This window comes from Scaptodrosophila lebanonensis, unplaced genomic scaffold (genome assembly GCF_003285725.1).
Source record: "Scaptodrosophila lebanonensis strain 11010-0011.00,11010-0021.00 unplaced genomic scaffold, SlebRS2 tig00000080-arrow-pilon, whole genome shotgun sequence".
Lineage (NCBI taxonomy): Eukaryota > Metazoa > Arthropoda > Insecta > Diptera > Drosophilidae > Scaptodrosophila > Scaptodrosophila lebanonensis.
In genome coordinates this window covers 1,006,119-1,026,165 of record NW_022060561.1, presented here as the reverse complement: position 1 = coordinate 1,026,165, position 20,047 = coordinate 1,006,119, and the positions used below count along the sequence as shown (strand labels likewise).

Below are 20,047 nucleotides of genomic sequence, written 5' to 3'. Positions count from 1 at the left end.
GGGTCGCTTGCTTGATAAGTGACTAACGGCAGCTCCTCATTGTTTTGCAGCGCAGCTTATCGCGCCACCAACACTCTTATGGACATTTCAGAATGGAGTGGAAATAAATAATAAAATAAAAAAGGGGGAGCCATCGACAAAGCTTTCAAAAGCGATTGAAGGCAAGTTGAAGGTGCTGGGCCATTCAGTTTGTCAATGGAATGAATATAAAAGCATTATAAGAGTAGATGCACTCCCTCTCTAGAGATCATCTGAAACGCTCTTTGAATTCTTACAATTCTTGATATAGAGCCTAGAATTTTATGTCAAATTTGCAAGGGGAAGTGCCAGAATGCAGTGGAAACATATAATCAAAGGGGAGCCATCGTCAAAGCTTTCAAAAGCGATTGAAGGCAACATTCAGTTGCTCAATGAAATGAATATTTAAGATTAATACGAGTAGATGCTCTCTCTCTAGAGATCATCGCATCATCTGAAATGCTCTTAGAGAATTCATACAATTCTTGTTTATGGAACCTAGAATTTTATGTAAAACTTGGAAGTGGAAATGTCAGAATGGAATGAAAAAGGGGAGCCATCGACAAAGCTTTCAAAAACAATTGAAGATAATGGACCATTCATTTAGTCAATGGAGTTATTATTATTGAAGTAATTTAGATGCTCCTGTAGTCTCCAGCAGTCTAGAATATCACATTTATCATCTAAAAAGGCTCTTAAGGAATTCTAGCAAGTCGCATGATTAATAGAACCCAAAATTTTATGTAAAATGGAATGAAAACATATATTCAAGGAGGGAGCCATCGACAAAGCTTTCAATAACAATTGAAGGCAACTTGAAGGTGCTGCACCATTCCTTTTTCCAATGAAATGAATATTAAAGCATTATAGATGCTCCTGCAATCTCCAACAGTCCAGAGATCACATTTATCCTCGCTCTTAGGGAATTCTAGCAAGTAGTATGCTTTATAAAACCTAGAATTTTATGTAAATTTTGTTTATTCGCATTCAAATGGCAAACGTTTTCCAAAAACGGCAGCAAATTGTTGAACATTTTCGAATCATTACAGTACTGCTGCTACTCATGACATAAATTGCAATGATCCCAGTACGAGTACTACGAGTATTCAAAATATTTGTTTGCCTTGCGGTCGCAGTCGAGTTCTATGCTGCTGGGCAGAATGTGTGCCAAGTAAAGGTTTTGCAGCCGCAAATCAAATTGGTTTATGTGACGGAAAATGTGCCTCATATGGTGAATAAAGATGGTCGTTTGGTGACGGAGTGGCGGTTGGAGGGCGATTGGCAGAACAAGGTGAGAAGAAAAGTGAGGTCCATTGCATTGCATGCATAGCTTAAATGTCTTGAATGTCATCAGACAGTGCTTCAGTGGGGCTTTAGAGATATATGCTGTGAAGGTTACATGGGATCTATAGACAATTGCCAGCCACAGTGCGACAACTGTCCGGCGAACTCCTATTGCGCTGCTCCCGATCGCTGCGAATGTAACAGTGGATACGAGTATATTGGCGTGCGAATCGATTCCGTGGTGTGTGCAGCAAGTTGCCAGAGTTGTGGAAGGAACACGCATTGTGTAGAGCCTGAGCGGTGCCTATGCGATGAGGGCTATGTGCGATCATCCGCAGAGAATAGCGCGGATTGCGAGCCAGTCTGCGTGCAAGCGTGTCCAGAATTCAGTCATTGTGGCAGGCCGAATACATGTGTTTGCAATGCTGGATACACTGCCCATGAGAATGGCACATGTGGTCCGATGTGCAGCTCCGACTGTGGACCCCATGGGTATTGCCGAGCGCCTGGGAAGTGCGGTTGTCTGTTCGGCTACCACTACGAAACCCCGGGAAGTAGTCAGTGTGTGGCTAAGTGCGATGAGAAGTGCGAAAGGAATGCCAATTGTGTCGAGCCCAATAGGTGTGAGTGCAAAGCGGGCTACAACCTAACCGAGCAGGCCTCCGGTGGTCTCAGTTGTGAGCCCATTTGTGGCACCACTTGTATCAATGCACGTTGCTCCGCTCCTGAAACATGCACCTGCCACAAGGGCTACAAAAGAGTAAACAAATACCACTGCATACCCATTTGCCATCACTGCAATGGTGGCGACTGCGTAGCGCCGGATAACTGCACCTGCTGGGAGGGATTCCTTCCAAAGTTTGAGACCAAGAAAATCAAAAGGAAGGATGTCATCATCCAGACTTGTCATCCGGACAAAAATGTCTTGATACCCCCCTGGAACTGTATAACTAGATGCCTCTGCTTGCAGAAACTAGAGCCAGAAAGGGAAGGCGAGCCAAAAACAGAGAACACTACCCATTCTAAGCTGCAAAGCGTATCCAATAATACCGCCCGCTGTGTAGATGCGTGTGATAAAGGACTTAAGAAGAGCAAGGACCCAGCTTGTTTGAATACAAAGTTATGCGAGTGCAACCAACTGTCCTGGAATTTGATTTGCCACGGAAAAAGTAAGAGTCCCAGATACACTCGATTTTCCTGTAGTGTACTGGCGCCATCTCCAGATTTATCTCCCAAAACGCGTAGTCTAAAGAAAGACACACCTGTTCAATGGGAAGACTATGCGAGAGGCGTTTTATTAGCCATGTTCATAACATTGGTTTTTATAGGCTCAGGTATTTTCTTCGCTTCTCGACGACACTTCCCACCCGTCGAGAGGTAATTCATACACATACATATGTACTAAGTTTATATTCCAAATAAAGGAGATAACCCAGATTTCATAATATAGGAATCATGCAAAACACTCTCAATGTTTTAGAATTGCAATAAAATATTATAAATTAAGAAACTATAGTTGTTTGTTAATATGTTTATATTTACAAACTACTCTTTATCTTCCAGTTTCTATGGCTTGCTTCTGTTTCTATTCAGTTGGACAGCATTATAAAAAGAATTCAAAGAATTTTAGCCGAGAAATTCGTCTTCGTATAGCATTTTTGCTTAGAAGAAGGTTTTATCCGAGAAATGCCTCTTCGTATAGCATTTTTGCTTGAAGAAGCCTTTATAAGCCTTTTTAATACGAAACATAATCAATTATTGTTATTCATTTTTGTTAAAAGATGTTTCTTAATTTACGATAACTTTCTAATTTCTATCTATCTGGTAGCTTTTGAATACTCTGAGTATATAAGCCATTGCTTGATTGAATATAGAGCTAAAAATAATTTTCCAAGATTCAAGTATCATGTGTAGTAAAAGTTATAGAGGACCCATGGCCCCTACCGACTTGGCCGTTAACAGTTCGCCATTAAAACATACATTCAATATTTGAATTCAGCTTTCAAAGTCATGTTGAGCATAGATTTAACTTTTTAGATCGTTTTATGTAGCTGGGAAAGATCCTGCAGATCCTGTGTAGTCGGGGATTAATCTCAGCCAATACTAAGCTATCGGTCACCACTCTACTATCGCTCATTACTTAGCTATAGGTCCCTAGTTAGCTAGCGAGCACTGGAGTGTTCCTACTATCTCTTTCTAATTAACATATTCCTAAAAAAGGAAATGCAATCCTCCCTTCCAAGTTAGTTGACAATATTCTTCTTCTTTTAAAATGCCAAATATGCATAGGTATAAGGCTATAAGGGATATTTCCAATGAGGCTTTTAAATAGCTTAACATTCTGTGAGCATATAATTAACATATGCGCAAAATTCTGTCCAGAAAGTGTTTTCGCCACACTGTTAATAAAAACATTTTATTATGTTAATATAAACAAACAATATACATATGTATGTATGTACATACTCGCATGTATGTAAATTAATTCATTACTTTATCGCTCACGTACAGTAACAAGAACAACAATAGCAATAAGAAAGAGAGAGGCGAAATTTCGCCAATTTTTTCCACTCACTGACGACGAACAGACCAACAGACCGACGACCACCACACCACCAACAAAAACCCAAACAAACGCAAAGGCAAACAATAACAACAACAACTAGATAATAAGTGCGCAACTTGTTATAAGTATGTATGCATAAGCATGTTAGTGCTTTTGTTGCTGAGTATGTATGCATATGATTTTGTGCGTTTGTGTTGCTCGATATATACAAATAAACATGAGGGGCAAGCAGGCGTACAGAAATGATTAGCAAGCCTCTGCGGACAAAGCCAAAGCCAAAGCAAAACCAAAGCAATGCCAATGCGAATGAAACGAGCGACCGACAAGCGTCGAGTGTGTGTACATGCATATGTATGTACACATGTTTATAGTAGGCAGTGTGTGTAGCAGAAGTAGCTTATATATGCATACATATAAATGCATATACATATGTATGTTCGTATATATTATACCCTCATAAAGCCAAAACGGTAACAACAGCGACGACGACGACGACGACGACAACGCTATCACATACAACATATCTACATACACACATATGTACATGCCTACATATTCTCAAATTATATGTACGCAGCGCAAGCTCGCAGTTCCACATACATACAGACATATGTATGTACTTTTGTGTGCTTGTAATGAGCCCCACAAACTTGCACAAGCAACAAACGGCGCTGGCAAAAAAAATACGAGTATACAGGCCGACTGAAAGACCCAGCAAAGCGCCAAAACCAGAACTGAATGAAAATGAAATGTAATAGGCAGTAACAACAACAACAATAATAACACTCCACGACCGGCCGCCGACAACCGGCGACTGGATACGGCTACAGTCCAAAGCAGATCTGAAAAAATTTAAATATGTACATACATGCATAAGTAAGACAAATCTGTAAGCATACTTACATATGTATGTATGTTTGTATCTATATAAATACGTATGCACATACATATGTATGTTACTGGATGCTACTCCATGTTGTCTGCGAGAATGTTATTGTACAGAGCTCTGTTCATTCATCACGTGAGCAAATTTCTTTTGAATAATGCTCTTCACAAATAAACACTGTAATTTCGCAACGGTATAAAAAATTGTTTGCGTCTAAACAGCATGTGCTTCATTTTATATTTAACTATATTTAGTCCTAAAATACTTTTTATTATTATTATTACATAAACCAAACCTTGCTCTCGAAATAAATATACACATAATAGAGTATCATTATTCATTTAAATCGGTGGATTCAGTACTATGTTCATAAAATGTTAACAAATAATTATTTAAAATTCTGAACGCATTTCTTTATGTGTATATGTACATACATATATGCGTTTATGTTAAATTCCTCTAAATTTGAATCCTTTTCGAATTAATTCGGCTTCTTTAAAAATTTATCAAAAATTGTATTTGGGATTTTAAAACAACTTCTAGGAAACTGAAAAAACGTAGTATTTAGTTGTAAAAATACGAAAAAATATATATTGATAAAGCTGATATCAAACAAAGCTGTGTGCATATTTATCATAAGCACTGTTGTAAACAGTGCCCAGTATTACAGGCCTTGCCAACGGAATTTTCCTTTCCATTACAAATAACATTATTAAAAACAATATATAAATTTAATCAATTAATGAATGCATGCGCTTATGCATAATAATGCTGATAATTATAATCAAATGGTTCATTCATTTGCTCACATTTGAATTTCACAGCACCAACAACAACAACAGCTCATGAACGATTCACAACATTCTGCTAAATGCTTATTGGAACCATTTTCTCTTCGGATGACGTCACTCTGTTGGGTCGCCATACATTTTGTATATAAGCACTTTTGTGTTTCGATGTGCAATTAATTTTCGAGCTTTACAAACAATGCGAGGCAAGAGAGCCAAATATTAAATGACAGCGAGAGTAGGAGAGACATGCCTGAGCTTACATGCATTTATGAATTTAACTGCGCGGTGAGAGTAAAAGCGAAGTAGCCTTTACTGCTATACCTTTTCTCGTTTTGCCATATTCTATGCATGAGTTTTTCGTATTGTTCTTGTCTAGACAGCGGCAGGTGAATGCGTCATGCGTTCGAAAGCGCTCTCTCGCTTGCTCGCTCCAACCCACTCTTTGGCGCTCGCACCCACCTGCCAAGGCGACATGACAAGCAAGTTTATATTGACGAGCTAGCTTGCATGTGCATATGTGTGTGTCATCAGCAGAAGCTTCGTGTGGTGTGTCGTCTTATGGATGCATGTGCGTTTGTTTCTGTGTGTACAACATGTTTGTACGCCTGTGTGCTAATGATGAGGGATTAAAACAGTTTTAAATACCGGTTGTTATTGTAATTGCTATTTATGTGGTTGGCGAGTGAGGAAAAGATGGAACGAGGGAGCGAGAGAGCACCAACCACTTATTTTGCCACCGCTTAACATATGTTTGTATGCAAGACTGACGGACATGTTATCGTTGTTTTTGCTGCCGCTGCTAACGACAACGTACATACATACATATGTATGTATGTACATATGTAAGCATCAGCGTCAACGTCGTTGATATGCTATGCTTTAAAGAGCTGAGCGTGTAGAATTTAGTTTGAATGAGTTGCCAACATTTTGTGTGAGGGAGGGGTGGGGGCCAATTGCACGTATGCTTGACTATACAAACATATGTACACATACACATATGTATGTTTGTAAGTAAGTATGTATGCACGTTTGTCAATGTGTACATATATTCATTTGATTTGCGTTTTTTATGCGCATGTGTGCCGCCTGCGTTTGTGTGCGAGTGTGTACAAGTATGTGCCACACTTCTTGATGTTGTTGGTACATGAATATAAATGTTGTTTATCTGTCTTGCTGTCTCGGGTGTCGGTGTCGGTGCCCGCCTCTTTTAGTAGTTTGGTGTGTGCGCGCGAGTGTTTGTATGTGCATGCATACATACATATGTATGTACATACAAACATATGTATACCGTTTTGTGTGTTTGTATTTCTTTATTGTTGTGTGTACTTTTTGTTGGTGCTGGGTTGTTGCTGCCCGTTTGGCTGGCTTGCTGGCTGGCTGGTTGTCTGTATGAGACCGCCTCTGCCTCACTTGTTCGCCTGAACTTTTTCAGCTGTTGGCCTTGCTAATCAATGCTGCGCGCCGGGTTATTTCGCTATATCTATATGTACACAAACAAATCTACAAAAGTCACCGACATGCACATGTGCATGTCATGCGTGTAAATATGTACAGCTATAGCTATAGTCGACAGCACACATATGTACATTTGTATGTATGCCCATATGTGTGTATGTATGCATACATATTTGTTGGTTTATTTTCTTTCGCGCTGCAGTTACGGATACGGATATTATTTGATTACTCTAGTATGTAACACAAATTGGAGCATATTATTGGTCAAGAGCAAATTATGTATACTCTACACCCACCCATTATTTATTTTGTCTGCGTATGGTTGTTAAAATGTCAGTGTTTACATATGGACATACATATGTACTCTGTCTGAGAGCATTAGTAGCATTTAGATGAGTTTTTTGAACGTTTAGAATACAAATCGAACTGTTGGAACACTTATGCGGGGTTTTTAGACTGGTTCTTCTAAATAATATCTGCCTTTGCATATGTACTATAGTCTACATAAAAGTTGTGGCAGTCCGACTTTTGAATACCGGTTATCCGAACACCATCCTAAGGAAGAGGAGATGAATGAGAAAACAGCAAACACTTTGATTAAGATATCTTTAGGTACTAAGATTGATTTTTGCACCGATATTTCTATTCCTTCGAATATTAATTTTACGAAATTTGTTAGGAGCATCTCAATAAACAAAAAACGACAGCCGATCGGTACTATGGCAGCTATGTAATATAACCTTATCACCACTCGGGTACAGGGTATGAGAATAAAATCATTATCAAATATTTGAATAAATATTGGTTTCGCCTTCTTAGCTGGTTTTTAAAAATATATTCATGTTCGGTTTTGCAGACCTTTTGAGTTCATATTAAATTAAATAGTAAAGATAACATCACAATTTAAAATTGGGCAAAGTATTATTATTATGTTAAACAATGTAAGAAACTTTATTTATAATTTTCATTTAGGAAAAAGTGGAATCCCTTTTTTCATTTTTCCTATAATATTTATAATAGTTCCTATAATATTCCTATTTTATGTCTGACTTATGTATAGCACTTTTAAGCACCAGCCTAATACATTTGTTGCCTGTGATTTCTCATTTGTTGTTTCTGTTGTTGTTGTGCGGCACAGTGCACATTAAAGATAAGCTTTTTTTTGTACATAAACATATGTATGTATTTATATACAAATGTATATTTATACATATGTACATCTTTTTATCGGTTTTGGGTGCCGTGTTGTTGTTGTTGTTGTTGTTGCTATTGTCATTGGTCTGTTCATTTCTTTCCCATTACATGCTGCCCTTACATACTTGTAGCGAACGAGCATATCCACATGCCCACACACACATGAATACATAGATAGGTAGTTATGTACATACATGCATGCATACATAGGTACATATGTTATTTTCTTTATACAGCGGTATTACAATTTACTCGGCAAACAAAAAAAAGAGGAATAAATATTGCAACTATTTGTTGTAGTGTCAGCTACAAGAGCGAAGAGAAACAATTTTTCTACACTTGTTTCGCATTCATGCGCTGCTGTTCATTGGTAAATAATTTTATAATAATGTTGTTGCTGTTTGTGCGCGCCGTCATAACAAAAAGATAAGCCACACAAGTATGAACAATTAAGTTAATAACAATAAACTTTTTGTATCGCTCTCTCCATATCGCCATTTAAAGCCACATAAATGCAAATCATGCCTGTCAACAAAGTCGCCTCTGTATCTGTATCTGTGTGTGTGTGTGTGTGCGGATGGAAGTGTGCCGCAATTTGCAATAAAATAAATTAAACAATAAATTATAAATTTGTACAAAAAATGACTGTTCGTCGAACAGGCGCACAGCAAAGCTCAGTGGGTGAATAAAACGAACAACAAGCCCCATGGACTGTGTGAAAGTTTTTCATCTTCTATTCCGATGTTAAGTATGTGTGTGTGTGTGAGTGTGCACGTACCATATACACATATGTAGGTGTGTATGTGTGTGTACTTAGTACTGTGTGCGTACAACATGTTTTGGGGGCCCCCAGCGACCGACCACAACATGCGTGTAATATGAGTAGAGAGTTAAACCGCTGCCTGACTGGCCGAACGGCCGACCGGCCAACGAATTCATTTAACAGTTACGTACACAGAGAAAAAATGGTATTGTCGATTTGAAATTGGGAGAGTGTATATATAAAGGCTTTTTTAAGACGGTCTTAATAGTTCTAGGTAGTGTAAGCATTTACTAATACATTTCACTAAAACTTCTTTTATGGTTTTATGCCTTTTAATACAAAATGGGCAGGTATAAAGCCGACAATTATATACTCTTCACTATGACATATTAAACAAATTTGATTGTTTCGTTGTAGTGCGCTGCCCCACTGTGATTAAGAAGTTTATTAATGATTAATAATATAACTGTACAGAATTAGTGCTAACCTTCTAACTTCTTCTTATATTGATATTAACAACGGGCTACAAAATTAATGGCAAATCATCTAATGCTTGAGTTTCATGTAATTTTTTTCGGTGTACTCGTCGAGTGTGCTGTCACAAAAAGCGGAACATCCGGGAAAATGTTTCAATAAGATTGTTTATCATATCGCTTTTCACCCAATAATTAAGTATAATCCGCTCAAAAATATTGTTCAACATTTTCAAAAATATAAACGTGAAAATTACTTAATTAAACAAATAAATAGAACAATGATTTATAAATTAATGAAATATGGTAATGTATAATTATTATACTTAAATTAATGTATTTGTTGTCCAATTAAGTACATTTATATGTACACTTATCGATATCCAACATTAAGGCTTTTTGCGGGCGTTACTTTACAGGCGAGGTCTAAAGTTTCTGTTTCCTACGCATTCACCTTTTTGGTAAAAGTTGTGATTATGGTATACGTTTTGCACGATTTTCCATAATATTTTGTAAATACTGTAATATATATTATGTAATACTTTAATATCCACTATATAACATTTATTTCTGTAATTAAATTTCTGGCTCCCTTGACTGCACCCTTTTTTCAGAATTTGATTTTATAAAAAGGAGGAGAGGAATTGCGAATAAAGCTGAAACATCTTTTGGGGAAAAAGAGCGAGCATTTGGAACTTTTCTCTGACTGCATGGACTCGTCTATAATAAACAAACTGACGCATTTGGTGGTCAAATATTTGTATATATAGGTGGGTGTGTGTGCTTGGCCCTCATCTCACCCACTTTTCATTAGCCGCCTGTTGAAAACAAATGTTTGTAGCTGGCCCTTAGCTCCAGTCTTCAGAATGTTGGATTTCTCAAAAGTTGCAGGTATTATATGCCCTACATAGACTATGCAATTATATTCATAATACGTCCACAAATACTACAAACTAAGTATTAGCGATCGTATAGAAGGAGGCATTAGAAATAAAGCCTTTTAATATTATTGGTTTCAAACCGACTTAAACAAATCGTCCTTTTTTTTGTCGAGCCGACTACTCCTAATAATATGTACTATGACTAAAACGGTACTTTAGCACTGCATTATGGCACTCTTATCAGTTTAGATATGCATATCTTAATTTACAGATACTTGTAGTCTTGGGATGCATGGTGTCTCGGTTCTATACCTCTTTATCAAATTGAGGTTTAAGTATAATCTTCAATAGTTTTAGGCACTTTACAGTCCGGGTCGCATAATCTAGGACGACCGTCTACGCATGTGGAGATAAGGCACTCAAAGGTCAGGCAATCGCAGCATCTTATAGTACATTATAATGAGTAGCGTTCAGTCATGAATTTAGACAGCGGTCAGATAAGGCCTCAATCCGTAGCCTAGGTTGCTGTCCAGTCAGTGGCATTCGTGTATGAATCTTAAGCCTTAAAGATTGTGTGGCTGGGCCAGTAACCTATTTATCGCACTGGCAGACAAGAGCGTCAGAAGCAGCATCGATAACGTCACTATCAGTTGCCAGAAAGCAACGGCGGCATGGACATAAATAGGGGCGGCCGTTATAGACTCGAATATATTCTCAAGTATCAGCATGAACGAGGTGGACCTAAATCAAGTGAGGCCTGGAAATTTGAAGCCAGCAACCAGCTACACGAGCAACTCACTGCACGATGCTGTAAAGCTACGCATTGGAGATGAAGGCATCGCAGCAATAGCCCCTCAAACGCTCCCGGAATTCTTTGGCGCCGTCTGCAGCAAATATGCCAAATCGCCGGCCTTGGTTTTCGAAACGCCGGATGGCTGGACAACGCTGAGCTATGAGGAGTACGAGCGCAAGGTGCGACAGTCGGCACTGATGCTGCTGCATGTGGGTCTGGAGCCGCGCACCAGCATCGGCATCTTGGCCTTCAATTGTCCGGAGTGGTTCTATGCTGAGCTGGGGGCTATACATGCCGGCGGCATTTTAGCTGGCATCTATCCGTCCAATTCGGCAGAGGCAGTGCATCATGTGTTAGAGACAAGTGAGGCCACTGTTTGCGTCGTGGATGACGACAAGCAAATGGCAAAGTTGCGAGCAATCAAGGAACGTCTGCCGCGCCTCAAGTCCGTCATTCAATTGCACGGACCCTACGACTCATTTGTGGGCAACGAGCCCGGCTACTATCGCTGGAGCGACTTGGAACAGTTGCAGTTGGAGGCGAGCTACGGCTCCGAGTTGGATGCTCGAGTGCGTTCCGTGCATGCGAACGAATGCGCCATGTTGATCTTCACCTCCGGCACTGTAGGAATGCCCAAAGCTGTAATGCTTTCGCATGACGCCGTCATCTTCGATGCCAAGACCATTGCCCAAAGCTTCGAGAATGTGGAGGAGGGTCATGAATCTCTGGTCACCTACTTGCCGCTGAATCACATAGCAGCACAAGTTTTCGACATTTTCCTGGCCATGGCGTACGGCGGCTGCGTTTACTTTGCGGATCGCAACGCGCTCAAAGGCACCTTGACACGTACCTTTGCGAAGGCGCGACCCACACGCATGTTTGGAGTGCCGCGCATTTTTGAGAAATTTCAGGAGCAACTGTTGGCCGCCGAAGCCAACAGCAAGCCATATGCCCGACTGTTGCTGGGAAAGGCGCGAGCCACTGTACGGCAATATCATCTGTCACGCATTGCTGGGTAAGTCCAAGTCCATAATCACTAGACTTTAGACTCGACACAATCGTGAAATCGGGCGGATGCTAAGACATTACTAAGATTTGATTTGACAAATCGACGAGTATTTCCATTTTTTTATAACGCTTTCTCTCTCTCTCTCTCTCGCTCTCTCTTTATTTACCTATTGCCAAAACATCAAAATGATTTGATTTGATTCGAGTGTTTGAATTTTTGTATGACGCTTTTTCCCCTCTCCTTCTCTCTCATTTTATATATCTATTGTTAAGACATCAATATGATTTGATTTCAGTAGAGTATTTGAATTTTTGTAAAGGGCTTTTTCTCTTTTTCTCTCTTTATCTACCTATTGCTAAGACATCACTATTATTTGATTTGATTCGAGTATTTGAATTTTCGTATAACGCTTTCTCCCCCCTTCTCTCTCATTATATCTATTTTTTGCTAAGACATCACTATGATTTGATTTGAGTAGAGTATTTGAATTTTTGTATAACGCTTTTGCTCTTTTTCTCTACCTATTGCTAAGACATCACTATGATTTGATTCGAGTATTTGCATTTTTGTATAACGCTTTCTCCCTCTCTCTTTCTCTCTTTCTCTACCTATTGCTAAGACATCACTATGATTTGATTTGCATCTTCCATTTGAACTTTCGTATAACGCTTTTTCTCTTTTTTCTCTCTTTTTGTTTATCTATTGCCTGATCAGTAATCAAATCTCTCTCTATGGCGAACTGAAGTATTGGCTGGCTTCCAGAATCACACGCTCTATAAAGCAGGCGCTGGGCCTGGCTTATTGCAAGACATTTATCATAGGTGGCGCTCCAGTTACCGATGAGCTGAAGCACTACTTTTTAAGTCTGGACATTCCGCTCTGCGATGTTTATGGCATGTCGGAGACAGGTGGCGGCATCACGCTGCACACACAAATCAAAAACCTGTCCAGCTCGGGTCGACCCGTCGAGGGTTTCGAGGTCAAGATCAACGCGCCCGATTCGAATGGTCAGGGAGAGCTTTGCGTGCGTGGTCGCAGCAATTTCATGGGCTATTTGAATGAGCCCTTGAAGACGAGTGAGACCATCAAGGAGGATGGCTGGCTACATAGCGGCGACTTGGGCTACTTGGATCCCTTGGGTAATGTTATAATCTCCGGGCGTCTAAAGGAGCTGATAATAACGGCCGGTGGAGAGAACATACCACCTGTGCACATTGAGGAGCTAATCAAACGGGAACTGCCATGTGTCAGCAATGCCCTGCTTGTGGGCGATCATCGCAAATATTTGACAGTCCTCCTAACCCTGAAGACGGACACAGATGCGCACACTGGCCTCCCACTGGACGACCTACGTCCGGATGCCGTTGAGTGGCTGCAGTCCCTCAACTTGCACTACACTCGGCTCTCGGAATTGTTGGGATTGGCTGCTCCGCTGAAGCTGCCTAGCAGTGATGACGACATAAAGGCAACCAGCTTGCAAATAAATCCCAATCCGAAGCTAATGCAAGCCATTGAGGAGGGCATCAAGAGTGCGAATAGACACGCCATTTCAAATGCGCAGAAGGTGCAAAAGTTTGCTCTGCTGCCGCACGACTTCTCTATACCCACGGGCGAGCTGGGACCCACTCTGAAGGTGCGACGTAATATTGTGCTGGCGAAATACGCTGAGGTTATCGAACGACTGTACAAATGAGGACTACAACTTGCTTGGACTGGTGCTTATGATTAAGTTTCAATATGTTAGTCATTCAGTTAATAAATTTAATTTCAGAAATACTATATAGATGGACTGCCTTGTTATTTAAAAGATGAATCAGATTTTAGTGCCGCTCTGCGGGTCGTTGCTCCGTTCAAACCAATTTGATGACGTAAATCAAGAACCGTGGCTTAGTATTGTGCTTATCAGCAATCGAAGCAATGTATTTTATTATTCACACAAAGAGCCATTTGCTACTCTGTAATCTGCACGCTTTTTAAGACTGAAAGAAATTGGAATTACGATGGGAGTTCACAAATCAACTAGAAGTCCCAAACACTTTTCTTTCGAAGCATTAGACTAAAGATTTCAATGGATTACGATACTAGCTGGAATGTTTTGACTTGACTTTCTGTTTTGGCTTTCAGCTCCGGTTTAATCAAATAAGTGATTTGTTCTTTGGAATAATTCAAAAATCGCATAATCCATTAATTGTCAAATAATATAAAAAGGTAGTACAGACAAAGATCAACAATGTGCCACTTACCTCCAATTACAAGTATCTAATAATAATTTTATTAATTGAACATCAATTATCTGGTTGACTTTTTATACCCTGTACCCGTAGGGTAAAAAGGGTATATTAGGTTTGTGCAAAGTATGTAACATACAGAAGGAAGCATCTCCGACCCCATAAAGTATATATATTCTTGATCAGCATGACGAGAGAAATCGATCTAGACATGTCCGTCCGTCTGTCCGTCTGTCCGTCTGTCCGTCTGTCCGTCCGTCTGGATGAACGCAAGGATCTCGGAAACTATAAAAGCTAGAATAACCAAAGTTGGCATCCAGATTCTCCTAGGTCCGAGTAAGGACGAGTTTATTTTTTTTTTTTTAATTTTCCCCCCCTTCCCCCGCTACAGAATTTCGTCAATAGCGTCCACATTTCAAAAGCTACCTAAACCAAACTTTGCACACATAATTTCTATACAATTATCTACTGTTGTTTAAAATTTTATCAAATTCGGTCAATTCTAAGAAAAGTTATTAGCGAAACAAATTCTCTACAGTACAACCCCCTCAAACTGCAGCAACAAGTTCGCTCTTCTTCTTCCTCTTTTTGCTGCTGCTATGGGCGCATATAACTCAGTGACGGAAGTTTACCTGGGTACAGGGTATTACACTGTCGGGCTTGCTCGACTGTAGCGTTCTCTCTTGTTATAAATTGATTAAGTATTAAAAATCCTGGTTGCAGAAAGCAGTAAAACAATTAATTAGCTTAGTTATTTGGCATTGTTGCAATGATTTGTTGCCTGGCGATAATTCTTCTGCTTATCCTTGCGATCCACATGACGACGCGCCCAACGTAGGGCCGCAAATACCAGAGCAATGGCCACCAGCATCCAAATTATAACCGAACGCGAATCAAAGCGATCCGTGCGTATTTTGGGCCAAGTGAGTGGCGGTGGTGTGAGATTTCCTTCGTCAGTAGCGTGCTGTAACCAATTAGATCTAACATGAAATCCGGCTAAGCCTCTGTATTTCGATTTGTGCTCACCTCACAGCTGGATGCCACATCGGACTGTTTCCGCACAATGGACACATCCAGCAAGACAATCGAGAGATTTTTCTGGCCATCGAAACAATCGAAGCCCTCAATGTTCAATACACTTTCAGTCTCGGCACTGATCGTTGGCCAAGAGCGTGCAAAATTTATGGATGCGGGAGATGTACGTAACATATTTTTGATCAGCCAATTGCAGTCCCAGGGGTTATCGGCCAGGTTGATGAGCTTGAAGCCATTCAGGATGCTCTGATCGACCGAGTGCAGACGATTTGAGGAGAGATCCACGCTCAGCGCCTGGCGATTGAGAGCTGATGGTAAATGCTGTAACCAATCGACACTATCCAGCTTGTTGTGGGCCAATTGTAGGTTTGTCAATTGGGCCAAATGCTCCAGTAGCTGGGACTCCATTACCTTTAGCTTGTTGTGCGATAAATTAAGGTATTGGAGCAGCCGATTTGAGTGGAATAAGGCCGAGGACAAGTTGGTCAACAAATTCGCACTAATATCCAGTTGGAGTAGACTAGTAAGCGGCGCCAGACTATGCTCTTCCATATGAGACAGTGTATTATGGCTGAGATTTAAACGCTGTAAAGAACAAATATTTTATTGAAATAAAATTAAAATAGAAATAGAATAAGTAAGGAAAGTTAAAAGAAATTTAAATTGAAATACAGGTCAATATGATTTATACATTAAAGAGTGTATATTTGTTTGTGTTCATTTATTGCCATAAAGTTCGATAAGACTTTGAAAAGACTAATAAAAATTTTGTTAGAAAGTTGTTTTCTGATCATTTGACTGCCTCTCTGGAGAATGATTTGACTGGACAATTTCTGGACTATATAAAAGACTATATAGCAAATCAGCAAATAAGCTATTATTTGCTAAAAAAATAAATCTAAATCGGGTTGAAAAGTATTTATAAAGAAGAGAGAAGGCTGAAGTCGAGCAAGCCTGACAGTTAAATACCCTGCTCCCAGTAAAACTTCCAGAACAGAGTAATATGCAGAAGCAAAAAGAAGAAGAAGAAGAAGAAGAGCGTACTTGATGCAGCAGTTTCTGGGAGTAATACTGGAGTGAAATTGTTTCGCTAATAACTTTTCTTAGAATTAACCGACTTGGATGAAATTTGAGAAAAGAGTAGAAAATTGTATGTAAAACAAACTCGTGTTGGCTAAGGACTAGGAGCGTTCACCTGCCAAGTTTGGATAATGTGCGCTCAGCCGTTTCCGAAATCGAGGCGTTCATACAGACGGACAGAATGAACAAACGGACGGGCATGACTAGATCGATTTCTCTCGTCAAGCTGATTAGGAATATACATACAGTATGGGATTGGAGATGCTTGCTACATACTTTTCACACAAACCTGAAGGGTATATCCTTCATATTTTACGGGTACAGAGTATAATTATTGACAGCTGGTTCGTCACTTACCTCCAACGATTCCAACCCAGCCAAGCTGTCGTTTGTCAGCTCGCACAATGAATTGCGGCTTATGTCGAGGTGCTGCAACTCATAGTTTTTGGAGAAGGAAAAGTGTGGAAGTTGCTTCAACAAATTGTGCGACAGATTAAGGCTGACCAGACGCGAGAGACCACGTTCTCTGAGAAACTGGACGCTCTCCAGACGATTACCCTCCAGGCGAAGCGTTCGCAAGTGGGTGTTGCTCTGAAAGGCATCTGGTTCCACCAGCCCGATGGCATTATAGTGCAGTGATAGCGTCGATAAGCGGTGCAGGCCATCGAACATGCTTCCATCGATTACCTGCAGTCGATTGCGGCCCAGATTCAAGTGCCTCAGATGTGTTAGACCGTGGAATATGCCCGCTTCGATCTGCTCAATGAGATTGGCGGCCAGATTCAAATGCTGTAGCTGGGGATAGCGGTCGAAACTTTTCTCATTTAGTGCCCCTATCGCATTGTGACGCAAGTCAAGTGTGCCCAGAGCGGCCAGCGGCTCGTTAGACCAGGACTTGACCACAGTTAGGTTGTTGTAGGCCAGCGAGAGGGTCTGAAGCAGCGGCAGGCCATGCAGCGCGAAATCGTCCAGTTCGATGAGACCGCAATCGTTTAGCTCCAAGCTCAGCAGTTGAGTGTAGCGCAAAAAGAAGGCATTATCCAGCCGCTCTATGCTGCAGTTGCGCAAGCTCAAGGCGCTAATGGTTTCGTTCAGATCAGTGAGATCCGTCTTGCTGCAGTTGCTCAAGCTAAGTGGCCGGGCCGTGAGAGCCACACAGTGGAGCATAAATAGCCACAATAATGGAGCCAACATTCTCAAATTCATTTGGCCTTGAGCATGTAAGTCGATGGCTTATCTTAATGCAGCTGCTTACTCGTCTGCCGACTGGCAAGGTGTCAAGATAAAGTAATCCGTGCAACGACAGCGCAGGTGAAAACCAATATTTACCGACCTTTCTGCAAATGGAACGCGACTACTGCTCGCACCAGCCACCACAAACGAAATGCCCCGGGCCCATTGCAAGGGGCCTTTAAGAGGCTGCTCGAGTCTAGAGAATCTTACATTCATTCCAAGCAATGTATTATCTCCGAGCTTTTGCTCAAATGTCTATTTGCTTGGTGTGTAAATATTTTTGTCTCAGCTTACAGACTCATGTAGACTGCTATACCCTGTATCTAAATGCTAAACAGGCATACTAGACTTTTTGGGGAAGGTATGATCTATTATAATCAAAGTTCTAGGAACTTGAGAGTCCTTGTTTGGTGGGGAGATTCTGCCAAGTTCGAAAGATTGTAACAAATACACAGCCGTGAAAAATTTTCTCAAATATCAAATTAAAATTATTTCTAATACCTTCTTAGAAACCAAATCATATAATTAGAAATGTCATTAAGATAATGCTTAAGGCTTAATGTGGGTCTGCAGTGGCTTCCAACCCATTTTCATTGCGAAAATGACTTTCTCTCAGTGTTCAAATGGGAAGGATGTTTGGGCCTGGAATATTGGTATGTAAGATATAAATGGACTACTAGACTTTCTTTATTGTTTACGCAATAGATCTTGGAACTTGAGAGTCCTTGTTCGGTGAGTCTCGGTGATTCTCTTAAGTTCCAATTTGCTCAACAATACAAATACTTTCTTTATTGTTTACGCAATAGATCTTGGAACTTGAGAGTCCTTGTTCAGTGAGCCTCGGTGATTCTCTTAAGTTCCAATTTGCTCAACAATACAATATAATCAATGCATATACTTAGAAGTCAATAATTTGATCAATAATTCAATTTAAATGCTTGATAATATCTTCTTTTCAATTAATCATATATTTAGAACGAACAACTCATTAATTTATAAGGCAGACACGTGTTATATTACGATGTTATAGGCCTCGCATAAAGCAAGTTATGTAAAGTATTAATTTGAATTGATTTCAAGAGCAAAGCTAGGCATTCCATAAAAACCAATATGAATAATTAATAAATATGAAGAAAATAATTTCTTTGCAAGACTTCGTCATTTATTTTTATATTAATGTGCATAACACAACTATAAAGAGCCCTTATTTCTGGAAAAGTCCAAACCGCATATTTATTAAAATAAAATATTAAAATAAACAAAAACAATTTAAGTGGAGAGGCTTTGAAATATTTGAGCAACACCTTCATGTTTCAGTTTCTTGCCGAACCTTAAGCGCGAACGACAGACATTCCTCGAGATGAATGAATATATCGTGCTTGTATTGGTTTTTAGTTTATGGAGCGGTTCCTTGGCTGCCGATGAAGTTGAGTCTCATAATGAGGAAGCTACAAATCATGTTGCAGGACCAACAAGCCCCCAAGAGGTGATTACTTTGCATACTTGTACTCCTATCTAGGGAGCTAGCTTAAATTATCGGACTAAGGTGATTACGAGTGGTGCAATCAAATTTGCTTTATTGTGGGAATACCTATTATAATGCCGAACAGATTTTGTTGATAGAAGAAGAATGTGGATTACAGAATTTAAAAATTAAGTCTTTCAACTAAGTTGTATTCGGGGTCTTATAGATGATACGAGAAACATAATAAATTATTCATTAAAATAGCGATCGGCTAGTAGTTTGGATTTATTTTGAAATTTTTCACGATTTTCAGAACAAATTATTTTAAATTTGAGATTAAATTAATGAACTACAGAATTGAAAATGCTAAGCCTTTCAACTAAGTTGTATTCGTAATCCACAAAGTTGTATTCGGGGTCTTATAGATGATGCGAGAAACATAATAAATTATTCATTAAAATAGCGATCGGCTAGTAGTTTGGATTTATTTTGAAAATAATCACGATTTTCAGAACAAATTACTTTAAATTTGAGATTAATGTCGATTACCACAAATGCTAAGCCTTTCAACTAAGTTGTATTCGTATCCACAAAGTTGTATTCGGGGTCTTATAGATGATACGAGAAACAGAATAAATTATTCATTAAAATAGCGATCGGCTAGTAGTTTGGATTTATTTTGAAAATTTTCACGATTTTCAGAACAAATTACTTTAAATTTGAGATTAATGTCGATTACCACAAATGCTAAGCCTTTCAACTAAGTTGTATTCGTATCCACAAAATTGTATTCGGGGTCTTATAGATGATACGAGAAACAGAATAAATTATTCATTAAAATAGCGATCGGCTAGTAGTTTGGATTTATTTTGAAAATTTTCACGATTTTCAGA

The 20,047-nt window shown here is 39.6% G+C and overlaps 3 protein-coding genes across 3 annotated transcripts; 2 read left to right on the top strand and 1 right to left on the bottom strand.

Annotated features, from left to right (window-relative positions):
• The first annotated feature begins 1,135 nt into the window (after positions 1-1,135).
• Positions 1,136-2,683, top strand: LOC115626025 (von Willebrand factor D and EGF domain-containing protein-like). Its single transcript, XM_030521275.1, has 2 exons — positions 1,136-1,309; positions 1,373-2,683. Exons 1-2 carry the CDS (start codon positions 1,247-1,249, stop codon positions 2,681-2,683), a joined length of 1,374 nt encoding a protein of 457 aa, XP_030377135.1. The 5' UTR covers positions 1,136-1,246.
• Positions 2,684-11,037: 8,354 nt separating this feature from the next.
• Positions 11,038-13,892, top strand: LOC115626024 (long-chain-fatty-acid--CoA ligase heimdall). Its single transcript, XM_030521273.1, has 2 exons — positions 11,038-12,119; positions 12,828-13,892. The coding sequence occupies exons 1-2, from the start codon at positions 11,038-11,040 to the stop codon at positions 13,804-13,806; spliced, it is 2,061 nt and encodes a 686-aa protein (XP_030377133.1). The 3' UTR covers positions 13,807-13,892.
• Positions 13,893-14,932: 1,040 nt separating this feature from the next.
• On the bottom strand, positions 14,933-17,812 carry LOC115625943 (insulin-like growth factor-binding protein complex acid labile subunit). Its single transcript, XM_030521179.1, has 3 exons — positions 16,814-17,812; positions 15,368-15,961; positions 14,933-15,305 (listed from the first exon to the last, which is right to left on the bottom strand). The coding sequence occupies exons 1-3, from the start codon at positions 17,660-17,662 to the stop codon at positions 15,093-15,095; spliced, it is 1,656 nt and encodes a 551-aa protein (XP_030377039.1). The 5' UTR covers positions 17,663-17,812; the 3' UTR covers positions 14,933-15,092.
• Between the last annotated feature and the right edge of the window lie 2,235 nt (positions 17,813-20,047).